The sequence below is a fragment of the Epargyreus clarus genome, unplaced genomic scaffold, assembly GCF_041222505.1.
Source record: "Epargyreus clarus isolate Ecla_fem2 unplaced genomic scaffold, WU_Ecla_fem_2.2 ptg000019l, whole genome shotgun sequence".
Taxonomy (NCBI): Eukaryota; Metazoa; Arthropoda; class Insecta; order Lepidoptera; family Hesperiidae; genus Epargyreus; species Epargyreus clarus.
The window spans coordinates 13,112,618-13,128,764 of NW_027332227.1; the positions used below are offsets into that span (position 1 = coordinate 13,112,618).

Here is a 16,147-nt window from a genome sequence, read left to right on the forward strand (position 1 = left end):
GACGCACTGCACCTAACTGTTCCTATTGCTTATATTATTATTCGCATCGCAAAGGATAATACGCTACGCAGCTATATATGGATCTGTTGTAGATTCATTCAATGAATACAAATTTGAAACGAGTGTTATCCTTTTATGATAGTCTAAGACATGAAATCTACCACCACCATACACGAAAACTTCAAGACATTAACTGTCAAAATATTCGTGCCATGTACGTGATATTCATAGCAAATTGCATTGGTACCTAAAATTGAGCAAGTCAATTCGCAACCTCTTGCGTCTGTTTACACAAGTGTATTATAATAAAAGTGTAGAGAAATACGTAGGCAAGATACACGTGGAATTATAATTTCCAAATCTGCAAAATCACATATGGAAGTATGAATAGTGCCGAAGAAATCTATGGCCAGCTGAGACCATTGTTTATGTTTCGCGAGTTAGTTGTTTAGTCGCGTTTAGGCCGCGTAATCGAGGTGATCCTTATTCGACTGGTATGCGGAGCGGCGTGACTGTACTGTTGCGTAAATCAAGCAGTTTACTGTTGAACCGCAGCGAGCTCGGACGTGTGCGCGCGATGATCGTTGTACTCAATCCGGCGTCGTAATATACGTAGTTACTCATTGTTTTAACTGCTCTACTGCCAGGCATAACAATAATGAGTTGTTAATAGTAATGTGATTTTGTGCGGACGCTAATTTAATTATGTGTTTCGTATTATAATTCGGTGTTTACGATAAGTTTATGTGCAATCACGCGTAAAGGTCCAAATGGTTAGGAAGATTATTGTTGTTGGAATACGTCACTATGAAGATCCGTTCTATAAGTACGTACTTATATAGTGGAACATAAACTGTGTTGTGCATTTAATTTAAATTGAATGTGGGTTTTGTGTTAATAGAAGTATTGTTCCTCATATCGTGTTTTCTTTGTCCGTAGACATGTGACGGGCGCGAACGGGCCGCCGGCGGGATGCGGCCACCAGAGGAACAGGTCTCTGGACTCTGTCCTCCAACGGATTCCGGAGGACATGACACCGACGTCACCGGAGGGCGCGCCACTTCGAATTCCAATCGAAGTGCCCGCACCTCGTCTCGCTTTACCACCAGAAGTGCCAGCGGGTTCGGACGATTCGGGGATACATACACCTCCCGATGGTAATGATGAAGAAAGACCTCAACTCCATGCCACCGCACGATCCAGAGAAAGTCTCGATTCAGGGAATCCAGAGGATACAGAGAAACCACCTGATCCTCCAGATACGGTGATAGAAGTACCGACTAAAACAATACAACAAGCCGCCTCCGATACTTCAAGAAACAAAGATTTTCTACTCCGTCTCTTTGAAAGTAAACTTTTTGACATGAGTATGGCAATCACGTATTTATTTAACTCGAAGGAGCCCGGTGTGCAAACGTATCTTGCAAACAAACTGTTTTCGTTCCCGTTCGAAGACGTGGACTTTTACCTGCCGCAGTTGGCCACAATGTACATAGAGATGGGGGACGTGGCTGACGTTTTGCGGCCGTACCTAGTGTACCGGTGTAAACAAAGTGCGGAGTTTTCCTTACGGCTCGCGTGGCTTCTGACCGCTTTTGGCGGGGACGGGAAGAGGTCTAAGGCTGCTAAGCTGAGGGCCTCCATTCTCGGCGAGGAGATACGGCCGGCGGCGAGGAGAGGTCACATCAGGTCTCAGTCGGATGCCTCTGGATTGAGGCTAGTGACGCCTCCGGGGAGGCATCTAGGCGACCTCGCTTCTGGACGTGCCTTCGATAGTGGGTGCAGGTGCGGGGAACAGTGCTCGTGTGGAGCACCAAGGCTGGCGCCTCAGACACAGGTATGTTTTTTTTTGCATTTGTATTTATTTAGATTATGATCTAATACATTTCCCAGTAGAAACTTGTTTGCCATTCCTTTTAGTCTAGCTAATTTTGTTATCTTAGTCACAACACATACCATATTCTTAAAATGGTCCATGTCTAAAATTTCATATACGTTTTATTCTAATTCGCAAATGTCAATTTCGTACAAGGAGTTCTCGATAAGACCAATTCTCGAAATTAATTATAAACTGCAGGTGGGCAGCTTTGTTTGTGATTTCTTATTACAACAGTACAGTACCTACATTCATAACAAGTGATCTACCTCTTACCGAGTGTTGAAAATTTAAAACTTGTTACAAATTTTGAATACTTGAATTTATGGTTACAAATTAACATACTTTATAAAGGGAATTGCACCAAACGAAACGGGTCGTTAGGTTTATGTAAATTTATGGCTTCGATGATGGAGTCGGCGGTCGTAAATAAGATGCATACGAGACTTTGAGCTTCATTTGTAGTTCGTGATCCGACCGCGTGATTTCTATGTTCATCTGTTTTTGTTATTAACATTTTACTGGTATTAACATTTCGGATCGTCTATTAAATATCTCAACAACATTATGAGAAAATAAATAAATAAAAACTTGAAATAAGAATTAGATTGAGGTAGAAATTATTGTCGAATCATAGATTATTATCAGCATAAACATACCCGATAATGGGATCGTTAAGACTTATTACAACGGGATTTTACGAAATTAATTAAACGTAAGTAATCTTTAATTGTTAGAATAAATAAAAAAAAACTCTAAACATATGTACGTAATGTATAGAAGTTCTCCTTTAATAGTCTTTACTTATTTCCTTTGATTACACATATTTTATCGTTACACTTTGTTAATTGTTACCTACGGTTCTAAGCGAGGTTAATAATACACGGATATTCTTATCTGTAAACAACATTATTGTGCGCGATAATGGCTTTTTAAAATACATTTTACTATGACACGTAACAATTCATATAATGTACAAACGTAAACAATTCATATAACGATATGTCGTAAGTTTTGCGAAACCTGTTTTCAATTATAATACATTATAAATATTTTTAGTAACTTTCTATGTTAGTATATGTATGAGTGAAATCTTGCTACTAAATTTTTAATACAATTTTGCATTTAACCCCCGATTAAGATAACATATGTCATGCATAAGTATGTAATTTCGATGATAATGCAATAGTATGATTTTATTGAGCATGTAATCATTGACTGGGAAGCTGGCCGTAGGAAATCCTCAGTTAACCAAGATATTATTATCTTCTTTTGTGTCGCCTAATGAAATTCATCTCGATGACTTTTATTTTAATATAGTTTACCTAAATGAAAGGCTGTTTTAAAGTTGAGATAAAAGATTTATTAAATTGTAATATTATTTACATGATTTTAGCAGCTACTTGCTTGTATTGATTTGACTATTGACATTTACACAAAATTGAGTATCTAGCATTAAATATATTTAAAAGTTGATCAATAAAATGTGTAAATGTAAGTAGTTTTTGCACTAACTTGTACGTAGTTGCAAAAATATGATTGGTATTAATCTAAATATAAATATGAACTTTGGAATTATAATACTCGTACACACTACATAAGATAAATACTATATCTGATAAAGATTCTCATAAATTAAAATAAACATGAGACATCATCAACCCATTAATGTCCAATGGGGGTGGGAGGCAGATGATAGGGAGATATAGGGAGAAATATATGTGAGTGGGGAGAGTAGCGTGTGCAAAATTAGTGAACTTGTCAAATCATTGATTTTTTATAGCAAGTGATAATTAATGTCGAATACCTTAGAAACATCCCAGGATGCATGCCCAGGATTCTAACCTCGGAAATTCACTGTTGAAAGTTGAATTTTAAACTATAGCTCTAACAGCTAACTGATTATTTTACGCGAGACACGATGTTTACTCGAAGAAGTCATATCTATTTGTTTTCATTTTTTTTATCATCTCGGTAACGTAAACGTGTAAAGTAGAACGCCCATTCAGAACACAAGGCACGTAAATAGAGCGAGCGATTAACTCTGCATTTTATGTGAATTAAATTGCAGACGAAACGCTGCGAATTATATTGTATATTTTCTCATTTTCCTTAAAAAAGAGGAAAATTGCGTAGGTACTGAAGAGACAATACTTAAATGGCCGCATGTAGGTAGACATGACATCTTTCTGTCATATTATTAGATACTTAAACGTTTTCGGAGGCCTACGTTTGAAAATCTCTAAGGTTGGCCACTAATCCATATCACTTTCGATCATTGCCCCAGCGTGGTGGAGTGCGCTCAAGACTTCAACTGCAGAGAAACCCAACCCTAGCAATGAGACGGAAAGAATTAAAAAAATAAAATAAAAGAAATAAATAGGAATCCAATCCTACCATTAGAGAATATTCTGATACCTATTTCAAATGACTCAATATCAAACATTTGCTAACTCTACTTTTATAAAAAATATATATAAAGAAAGCTAATACTTTATGAGATATTTTGCTAGACTCTTATTTACACAGTGATATTTCCTCCCGATAAGTGGTAATCATATAAGTTGTTCTTATAAATAAATATAAAAAGACATCACAAGACATAATATTTGACGATCCGAAGCATATAACTGCGTATACAGGTGTGAATTCTGTGTGCTAAGTAATCAGCAACTGAATAAGTAGTATTATAAGACAGAAATTTCTATTTTAATAAATTAGCTCCTAATAGATTTTCAAAAAATATCTGAGAACTCTCAAAATTTCCCTTTAAGAGTTCTCAGATCTCAGATCTCTTTATAATTACAGAAAAAAATAGACTTAATCTCTAATAGATCTCTTTTACTATTGTCGGTGATTTCAAGAATATAATTAAAAAATGAACGACACATTTTAAGGAAATCCTGTATCCAGAAGTTGACTTTCATATACCAATGAATGAATGGAACTAAAAAATGAAAGTCCCAATTGATATATTGTAAAATCCAGTTATTGAAATTAAGGTCAAACCACTTATTTCAAAAAGTACAGCCGTAAAGTCCAACAATAGTTATTCGAAGTTTTCATATAAACGCACCCTCTGTACAATTTAAAAACATAGTCCAATAAGATATAGTCAATGTTTACACAAGCGAAAGCCTTGAAATACAAAAGCACGTCAATGCGGTCGGTGCCGCGGGGAATGCGAGAAAAAATAAAAGTTCCACGTTCGCGGTGCACGGCTGAGCGAAAACCTTTAATTAATAAGACGTTCACTATAGCTCAGTGGTGTGAATATTGGGCTTCCTTGCACCCAGCAAGGAATGTCTGGGGTTTGAATACTGGTTGTTGATTTTTAGAAATTAGATTAGGAATTTAAACCTAAGTAAAAAAGTTACGCGTGTACCGTAACTTTTCTGTTAGATATAGTCAAACACATGAAAAGTATTCTAATATGTACCTATTTGGCCAGTCCATGGTGGACTATAGTCGAATAATAAATAATCAGTACCCTTACCATGAGTTTTTACGTTTTGACAAATATGACTGTTTTGGTATTTGTTTACGTATTGGCCCATACAATCTCCTAGTTCTGACACAATCCGCTAGGGGCGCTGATTGGAAATAGTATGGGCAAATACGTAAACAAATACCAAAACAGTCATATTTGTCAAAAGGTAAAAACTCATGGTAAGGGTACAGATTGAGAAGAAATCTCTGCCTGAAATATACTATGGGACACACACAAATTATTACATCATAGAAAAAGGCCGATAATTTTCAAACGTCTGAACAGATTTTCTTCAAACAAGAACCAGTGCAATGAAACGTGATTTCAAATAAAAAAGACAGCAATCGATTCTGTTCATTCGACGGAGAGCAACGATGCCACAGACAGGCTTCAAACTTACAACACCCCTCTTTTTGCGTCGAGGGTTAATAAAAAACAACTGCGTAAAACATTAATTCAAGAATCTCCTGGAATTGAGTGGTTGGTTTACGACTCAAGAAGAAACGTAGCGAAAAATCCTACGTCAATGCTAAAATATTACGCTTATACATCTACAATGTGAAGTGTATTGTTTTTGTTCTAAGAACGCTATAATTTTTTGTGAAGAATTCAGTTTTATGTTATTATACTTTGCGTTCCACGAAAGATACCTTTTCGCAGGGATAGATGATTTATGAATATAGGAGTAGCAGACGAGCATGCAGTCCACCTGATGGTAAGTGTTTACTGCCGCCCATGGACATCTGTAATTAACCCCAGATAGGATTAGATATTCCTACCTGAATGTGAATGTGAGGTCGGCCAAAGATGCGCCGCTACCCCTGAGGACTAAGCTGGAACGCCTCGGAAAAAGTCTGCCTCCCTTACCACACCCTTCAAAACGGAACACAGCAGTGCCTAACACTGCTGTTATAGCTGTCTTATTGGTCAAGTGCATATCGAGTTTTTAGACGAATTCCGTACTACCATTTTTCGTATTTGCTACCGTAGTAGCTGTTTTCTGATACGGCTTACGGTTTTAAAAAATGCGACAACTTTCAATGGACCTATATTAACAATACCTTCACCACTAGGAAGTATATCTTATACTGAGGCTTATAATTAACATACATATATTAAATGTAAAAAAACGGCTATTTACATAATAACTCACATATTGTTCAGAACTGATTGAAATTTAAATTTGACTAGAAATTTCTATATCGATTGCACCTGTAACACGTTATATAATTATGTAGATATGTAAATAACAGTACCTAATATGTGATGTGAATGTGTACGTGAATGGTAATCACAATATGTTATTTAAAAGTGTACCAGTTACATCAATAGCGTAGTATAAGATTTTTTTTTATTATTTTAATTTTAATATTAGTAAATGGTGACGGTTTGCGTAATATCCGCTTCACATTCATTCCTCGTCTTAATTTGATCACTTATCGAGTGCAGATTAGACGAGTAAAAGGCTACTATTACGTAGATACTCGTAGGATTTGTATTCGAGATTAGTATTATGGTTTGGTGTTTCGTAATCAAAACAACTGATAGCCTATAGTGGCTTTAAATTCAAGCTAGTTATCCGGGGTTTTCGAATAGTAGGCACTTGACTTTTGTAATTATGTACATAAGTAGTAGATATCTGATCTATCGCTTGCTTTAATGATGAAGAAAATATGGCGAGGGAATCATTGTAAAAATTCTCAAAGGTGAGTAAAGTTTACCAATCCGCAGTAATTGATTCTTGTGGTATCTATGACCCGTGACCAACATAGAACTGAAATATGTAGTTTAATTATGGATAACTTAGTACCCTTTTGTAATGGTACCGGTATCTAGGTAGTTACAACTCTGACATTAAGTAGTCGCTGCCGATAATATTGATCACGCATACATCAATAACATTATACGGAAAAGGAATTTTCAAAAGATGAATAATAATAAATCAATGAACAATTGCTACAATACCTTATGTTATTCTACTTTACTAATCGTTCGCTTACAACAAGTTACCTTGAAAATATCGACTGAACAAATTACAAATACAATTTATGAATATTTAAGAAAATGTGTCAGACCCATCCATAATTTTCAATGTAGTGGTGTTACTAGATCAAAAACTATATAGAATATAAACATGATTAATTTTATAACATTAATTATATTATCATAGATAGGTACATTTTAGTGTTTTATTTTTTTTATATTGTATTGCTAAAAGGGTTCCAAAGTTTAATGTGATTATGATAAAATGAAACAAGGGCTTAAGGTTGGAATTAGGTCTACCTGACGTCCGTCTACACTGCCTTACCCTTGGGTAAATATAAATTCTTTAATTAACTGTGGTGGTATATTGATTTCTTAAATTAGGCTCGTGCCTATAGCATTGTACTTAGTAATATGAACTTGACATACATCGAGTAATAGTATTTTAAATCTATACTTATAATAAATCTGTAGAGAGGTCAATTCTGTACATGAAATATATTTCCAAAATAACTATCAGGGGGTGATTAGGGATCGATACTGATGCCAAAAATGCAATCCGTAAAATTTTTGTCTGTTTGTCTGCCTGTCGGTCTGTCTGTCTGTCTGCATGTCTGTCCGTATAACCGTTATAGAAACAAAAACTACTCGACGGATTTTAACGAAACTTGGTACAATTATTTTTCGTACTTCTGAGCTGGTTATAGTATAATTTTTATCACGCTACAATCAATAGGAGCAGAGCAGTGAAGGGAAATGTTGGGAAAACGGGAGAAGTTACTCCATTTTTTAAGCTTTCGTCGCGTGTGAAACCTTAATGGTTAAAGCTACACAGAAATGATGTATGACGGAAATGTTCTCCTTAAAATTACATAAAAAATATCCCACGACAGCATATGTCTATCTTTTATGGTTGATTTACAATAACACGTGTAACTCCCGATAGCTTAGCAGTTCGAAGCTTTCTGATTATATTAGTCTACTCCTACGTTTATAACACTCTCAGTCATCCCTAATTAAAAAAGTTGTGATAAAAGATAAGGGTTGTTACCCTTATTTTTTTTTATTTACATGGCAACACAAAGTTTGCCGGGTCCAGCTAGTGTTACATAAAGTAGCAAACAATCAGGTAGCTCTCTTGATGCTAAATGGTAATTCTCGCCTTTCTGTAATTTATTTAAATAGAAAAACAAATCTGATGCTCCTTTTACTTAATGAGAGCAGTAAATGACTATTCAGTCCACCTGGTGTTAGTGGTCATTGTCGTCATTGACATCTGTAATTGACCCCAAACACGACAGGTGTCTTATCTAAGATCGATCACGGATGTTTTTTTAACTAATGGTGGTAACAAACGAACATGGAACCTACTTTAAGTGTTAAGCGGTCGTTGCCACCCATACACATTAAGATAAGTGTTCTTGAGATTAATCGAAGATGCATTGCTTCCCTTGACTAAGTTAAGACAAGACATACTTGTATCTTCTTTCAAATCAGATTAAGGTAGCTTTACAACACTGTTGTAACGCCGAATACACGTTTCGTTAGTGTCTCCGCACTCATACCATTTAGCCCTGTACCAAATCACAAAAATCCACATACAAGTGATAATCGTATAAACGGAAGAGATGAGTGTGCCACTTGACGTAATTTGAGTAACATGCGCTTCCGGTGCGAATGACGAATCATAGTATATGTAACGTCAATTGAATGTTATGTGGTCAATTAATAATGCTGATTGTATTAGTAATTATGTAATTAATTAGTAATGACGAGGTGATAGAACTCTGTATTGTGCGGAAGGACTACCGCCTTACCTACATACGTATTTTTAGGATTCTACATACGTATTAGGATTGCGATAAGTCGTGTATAGGTAGTCGGCACTTACATGACACATTCCTGTTAAGAATTCATTCAGAATCTGTGCCCTAGATTAGTTACATTTCGAATTTGAATTCACGACATTTTAGCTTTACACTGTTAATTAATTCGTCATTAGTTACTTTGGTTTCCGCAATATTTTCCTTAATTATAAATACGATTTAAAATTAAACGTTATACGAATTTCAAAACAATGAACCATAATATAAATACATGTAACTGCGTGCGAACGAACAGAATAAGGAAGGAAAGTACACATTAATTGTTGTACTTATAGGTACTGTACTTAAATATATTGTGATTGATGATGAGTTCACTAAGTTTTTACTTATAAAATTAACACATTTGATTACTTATAACATTTGGAGGCAAATAATATTTACAATATGATAAGAACAAGTTCCAATCGCAACTTTGGCGATTGTCTGCTTGACTACATACAGATTTAAGTTAAATGCCAGGGGAAGTTTTATGCAATTTCATAGGCTACAGTTAACTGAAGACATACATTCAAGAAGTGCTTAAAGTATCTGTTAAATTTGTAGTAGATTATAAATTTTTGTACAGAGAAATTCTACTTTGAATTAATTATAATATTGTAATTTTAATACACAATAGGTACCTTATATACGCATATAAAAACATTTACCTGTTAAACGTGTTTTAAATAACTACGTTTATAATTATTTTAATTTATATTAATTGTCCTTATCAATAATTTTGTATTCTGATGTATTTATACACTCGCGTATTATGACGCAGGACATAGTGTCAGATGAAGGCAAATCACAAGGTTTACCGAGTGTACTTAAATGTAAATTACAGGAAACACATTCTAGAAGCAAGTACAAAAACTTGTATGTTTAATGACATGCGGTTTTTCTTTCTTTATCATTTTTATATTTGAATTGCCTATATTTTTATCACGCATTTATTAAGCATTTCTAATTGATTAAGGTTTAAATGTATATTTCCCATTCTTATAATTAAATTCAAGTAATAATTTGTTTAAATTTTGGAAACTCCCTTACCTGATCAACTAATTTGATCTAATTTTAAAAAAAGTTTAACAAATAGGTAATTATTCTTACGAAGAATTCAATATCAATAACTCATTTTCCAAACATGTCACATTCCTAACCCATTCTTATTAAAAGAAAAATAAATATGAAATATCAATGTAAATGTTTCTTTGCGCATTTTATTTTAATATTTACATTTACAATTGCAACAAGGTCTTTTGCTATACCACTTCATTCAAATTGCAATATTTATTTCTATTTATAGTCTACAAAGTTAAAAAGGATTCAAAAAATGTTTTAAAATGGTGCCCCTTTTGTTTGCAGTTCTTAAACGCGTTAACGAATATCGGCCGAAGACTAGTTTCGGTGCCGGACAAGGAGAGGCGCACGGAGCGGCTTCGGGCCGAGCTGGTCACGCTGGACCGGAACCTGCCGGCGCGAGTGTGGCTGCCGCTACATCAGACACCGCACTATGTGTTGCGGATACCGCCGTACGCGGCCGCTGTGCTCAACAGCAAGGACAAGGTAGGCAAAGCACTAATGTAGACCTATATTTGTCGATAATTAACGTTCGTTGCCGGATAAGAAGAGGCGCTCGAAGAGGTTACAGGCGGAGCTCGTCACGCTAGAGCGAAACCTGCTGGCATGAGTGTGAAGCAATAACCAACATCAGTTGCTTGATTTTTAGTGTTAACGTCTCTTATGTTTGATATGTATGTAGATATAGCATAGTATTTTTTGTGTCGAGTTTTAACTTAACGAAAATTTTTGTTGTTATAATTAATAATATCTCACTTTTCACTCGTTCTTGAAGGTGGTAGAACCCTTTGTGGTTCGACACCGGCGGCACCACCGCCACACCTATTTCTGCCTTATAACAGCGGCGTTAAGCGCTGCTATGTTCTGGTTTGAAGGGTGTGGTAAGGGAGACATACTTTTCCTTTCCAAGGCGTACCACCTTAGTCCTCAGGAGTGGCGGCACATCTGTGGCCGACCTCAGGTAGGAATATCTAATCCTGTCTGGGGTTGATTACAGATGTCCATGGGCGGCATTAGCCACTTACCATCAGTGGACTGCATGCTCGTCTGCTACTCCTATATTATAAAAAAAAACTTATTATTTTATAATAATATCGCACTTGACAGGCGCCGTACATAATGTACGTGGAAGTGCTCGAGACAGACGGCCACGAGCCGCTCCCGCCGCGCCTATTGCCGCCCGCACCCCCCACCCCCCACTCCCCACCAATACGACACACGAAGAGCGAGGAGAACTTGGTGCCCGAGTGTCCGACACTGTCGTTGTACTCGGCGTTGGATGACGTCGACGCCAGCGACTGCTGGAGTCACGAGGACGATGAAGTCAGCTCACACTACGCGCCTAGAGCGCCCGCTCCGGATAGCCTATCACAGGTAAGGAAGATTTGTATTATAGTTGAGTAATGCGTAGTGTGGAATGCACAACCATTCGCATTCAGTTGTATCTATCTAATAGCTCTAATTGTACACTTTTAGATATTTAAGTTTTTCTGCACTCATGGTCCCCTAAATGATTTGTCTATATTGTTACCGCGGTTGCACTTCCGCCGCTGTAATTACACTTGTCCCATGGCTGGTAGTGATCATGTGTTATGCCTGCATATTCACGTGCTTACTGAATACCATAAAGAGTACTTTGATAATTAAGTGTTATAAAGCAAAAAAGTGTAATTCTCTGTTTACCATTTTTACGTTATTTCTTAAGCTGTGACCCAAACTCTGTATACCTTATAAAATAACTTGTGCGTAATCATTATAATTGTTTGTTCAGGTGTCAGCGGTGTCTGCGATGTCGGCAGCGTCAGCGGCGTCGACGTCGTCGTGCGGGTCGCGCGAGTCGCTGGCGGTGGGTGCGGGCGAGGTGCGCCGCCGGCTCGCCGACGCGACCGCCGCGCCGCCGCCCAACGCCTTCCGACACGACCCCGCCGACCCCTCCGCGCTGGCGCTCAAGGTACGGTGTCCGCTGTGGCGGTGACGTCAGCTGTGACGTCAGCGGTGTCGCGCGAGTCGCTGGCGGTGGGCGCGGGCAGGATTGGTAGAAATGTCAGCTAAGACATCAGTGTCAGCGACGTTAATAGCGTCGACGTTGTCCTGCACGCATCATACGTGTGCTTGCATTCCCATAGTTATCATTACATAGCAGTCAATAACACTGTTGAAGCTCTCTGGATTAGTTAAAAAATATAAAATGAGTTTATTGCGTCCTGTACCTCTATAAATCTATAAGACCAGATATAGATACTGAAATCAAAAAAGGATTGCAGCCAACCACTAACTATTAAGTGCATTTTGTTTGCTACGTCTACAATACAAAATGTGTATATTCCAGGAATCCTGGGAAAGTAAACTGGCGCGCATGAAGCAATCATCACCATACGGCTACCTCACCGGTTGGAGGTTACTCGGCTGCATAGTGAAAGTGGGTGACGATCTAAGACAGGAGATGTTGGCGGCGCAACTATTACGACGGCTACAGGCTGTATGGGACCTCGAAAGGGTGCCCTTGAGACTACGTCCCTACGAGATACTTTGCTTGGACAAGGAGTGTGGGCTTATACAACCGGTAAGTTAAGATAAGGATTGACAGATAGTTTTGCCAGTTTGTAAATTCAAAAAGTTTATTTGACTAAGAAACAGCAGCTAACAAGTACATATGGTATTTGAACGAGAACTATACATTTCAATAAACAGTGATAATATGATATTCAGTTGGGTATAAAATTTACATATCCTTGTAATACCCGTAAATATTGATTAAGATAAGTATTATCTCGAAGACGTCATTGTATCTAAACACTATAAAATATTAATATTCTTGATATCTGTATAGTGTTTTATTGTTAGCTTGTTTTTTACTTTAAATTTATATTAAAAAATGCACAAATATCGTTAAAACATTACTCCTATCGGAATTGGGTAATAAGGATTAGTTTGTCATATTTTTTGTAGTCTTAATTGCAGCATTGGCGCAGACCATGTTTTTATGGCACCAAATAACTTTAGTTCAGCAGTAGAACCTAAAATGCTGATGAATGGATTAACGCAATTATAAAATGAGGCTGCCAGAACCAGAGTGGCCTAACTGCATTCTAATGATTGATGATGTTGTATAGTCCTCTTAAAACTGCTAGTCCGCTGTGAATATAGAATTGAATTGCGTCGTTATAGTAAATTGTATGACTATACCTCTTCGCAATAACTTCAGAGCGGACTATACACTTTTACTTTTCTCCGTACCGTAAATTTGCTTCAAGTCTGCTGCAAGTGTGCTTCATCATCATTAACGCATTCTTGTCCAGCTACTGGGTGTCTCTTATTATAAGTCTTGTGTCATTTGAAGGTGGTAGAACTGTTTGTGGTTCGACTCCGGCGGCACCACCGCCACACCTATTTCTACCTAATAACAACAGTGTTAGGCGCTGCTGTGTTTCGTTTTGATGGGTGCGGTAAGGGAGACAGACTTTTCCGAGGCGTTCCAGTTTAGTCCTCAGAGGTAGTGGTGCATCTGTGGCCGACCTCAGGTAGGAATATCTTATCCTATCTGGGGTTGATTACAGATGTCCATGGGCGGCAGTAGCCACTTACCATCAGGTGGACTGCATGCTCGTCTGCTACTCTTATATAATCAAAAAAATGTGTGTTTGTGTCGTACAGGTGTTGAACTCGGTGTCGCTGCACCAGATCAAGCGGCAGTCGGGGCGCGGGCTGCGCGCGTGGCTGGAGCTGGAGCACGGGCCGGCCGCCAGCGAGGGCTTCCTGCGCGCGCAGGCCAACTTCGTGCGCTCCGCCGCCGCCTACAGCCTCGTCAGCTACCTGCTGCAGCTCAAGGACAGGTAACACGACTTTAGGACAGGGAGATCTCCCGCCGGGCTAGGTGATCATGCCCGGGGAGCGGCTGTACTCCGACAGTCTCAGTTCGGAGCTTGTATATATGCAAGATAGCAGTGATAGGCTAGTGGTTAAGAAACTCGGCCTCTCGATCGAGGGGTCCGAGGTTCAAATCCCAGGCACGAACCTCTGATTTATATAAGTTATGTGCGTATTAGAAATAAATTATCGCTTGCTAAAACGGTGAAAGAAAACATCGAAACTGCATACCTACCTGAGAGATTTATAAAATATAATGAACTACGTTCCAAAAATCTCAAAGGTATGTGAAGTCTACCAATACGCACTTGGCCAGTGCGGTGGACTATGGCCTAATCCTTCTCATTATGAGAGGAGACCCGTGCCCCGCAGTCGGACAGTAATGAGTTGTTGATGATGATGATTGCCACTGTCACACATATTATCCTCACCACGTCATCTAGCGCCGCTTTCAATATTACCATCACCTAAACCATTGTCTGTTGAAAGTGGATTAGGTGGCCTCTTTCACCACACAAAACCACAGTCAGAACTTGTACTGCACTAATAATTTTAATCAATCCCTTGTTATCAAATTATTGTTATCTATTAACTCGAAAAATTGTTAAATTATGTAAATGTTTGTCAACAGGCATAATGGGAACATCCTTTTGGACAGCGCGGGTCACATCATCCACATCGATTTTGGATTTATATTCTCGATATCACCGAAAAACTTGGGTTTCGAAAGTTCACCGTTTAAGGTAAGTGTATTTGACTCTTTAAGATTTTTTTTGTATAATACAAAGCGCAGTAAGGATATTTGTTATTTGTATGTCAATTATTGTGTTAAAATTGTGGAAATTTCATTGCCACACAAAAAACTCATGAAATGTAATCAAACATAGTATACTGTTACATATTTGGTTTATTTTAATAAACGATTTAAAAATGCATTATTAATAATTTTTTGTTAAGTACTTAATCATACATTTTTTGCCAATTTGGTGCAAAATGTGACGTCCCTGTAATGGAACACCTCATATTATTAAGTGCCCGTTTGAAAAAGAATATTTAGGATAACTCCATTAATGCCGTACATAACCAAATTGTTCTATATCAGCTGACGGCGGAGTTCGTGGATGTAATGGACGGCGAGAGCTCGGACATGTTCGCGTACTTCAAGATCCTCATTCTGCGCGGACTGATCGCCGCCCGCAAGCACTGCGAGCAGATCGTACACCTCGTTGACACCATGAGGATGGGTATGAACACTCAACATCATCATATCATAATAGTATATTATCTTCATCATCCCGTCTCTCTCCCTCGCTCTGGCTAAGTGAGGATTGATAGATATGTTTTTTTTATTGTTTAACCTAACGATTAGGCAAACGTAATACCTGATGGACAGTAGTCAACGCCGCCTATGGACATTTGCAACACCAGAAGAGTCGCCAATGCATCGCCGGCTTTGTATGAGAGCTCTTTTTGCACCTTTTTTTAAGAGCCCCATGTCATAGCGCTCCGGGAATACTTCAGGAGGAAACTCATCATGTTCAGGATCATCATGAGAAGTTATATATTATTAACATTTGTACCTGAATAATTACATGTTTGGCACTGATATGGTATTGATACGGTTCTTCAATCTTATACAATATAATATGATACGTAACAGACAACGTTACTCATGGCGTGGTGTTTTTAAACAGCCTATAAGGCCTTCAACAACGTTGACAACTATGAAATATACAATCGGGATTAACGGCTTCACGTGCTTTCCGAAGTACGAAAGCGTGCAATATATTTAGCCACTAGTGACAATCCTACTTAGTGCCAATAAGCTATTTACGATTTACACACACAATAGAGGTTTGAATGCTTCATGTACGCCTTATTTATGTATATACTTTCTTACTGTATGTGTACACCCTACCTTCTCACGATCTCATATTTCTTTAACTCCATGCCAAAGGTTGTCTGGAAGAAATCGCTTTGGAGCGT

The 16,147-nt window shown here is 37.9% G+C and overlaps 1 protein-coding gene across 2 annotated transcripts in view; it reads left to right on the forward strand.

Moving 5' to 3' along the window:
- fwd (phosphatidylinositol 4-kinase beta fwd) overlaps positions 1–16,147 on the forward strand; it is a 51,197-nt gene that overhangs the window by 31,552 nt on the left and 3,498 nt on the right. The window contains exons 1-9 of one of the 2 annotated variants that reach the window (XM_073083476.1): positions 527–826; positions 940–1,837; positions 10,580–10,780; positions 11,402–11,668; positions 12,066–12,245; positions 12,624–12,857; positions 13,949–14,127; positions 14,793–14,904; positions 15,264–15,405. In XM_073083476.1, coding sequence (XP_072939577.1) covers positions 771–826; positions 940–1,837; positions 10,580–10,780; positions 11,402–11,668; positions 12,066–12,245; positions 12,624–12,857; positions 13,949–14,127; positions 14,793–14,904; positions 15,264–15,405 — 2,269 coding nt within the window. In that variant the 5' untranslated portion in view covers positions 527–770. Of the gene's footprint in view, positions 1–526; positions 827–939; positions 1,838–10,579; positions 10,781–11,401; positions 11,669–12,065; positions 12,246–12,623; positions 12,858–13,948; positions 14,128–14,792; positions 14,905–15,263; positions 15,406–16,147 lie in introns of those variants that run through there. The other variant, XM_073083475.1, reaches the window with a different exon arrangement.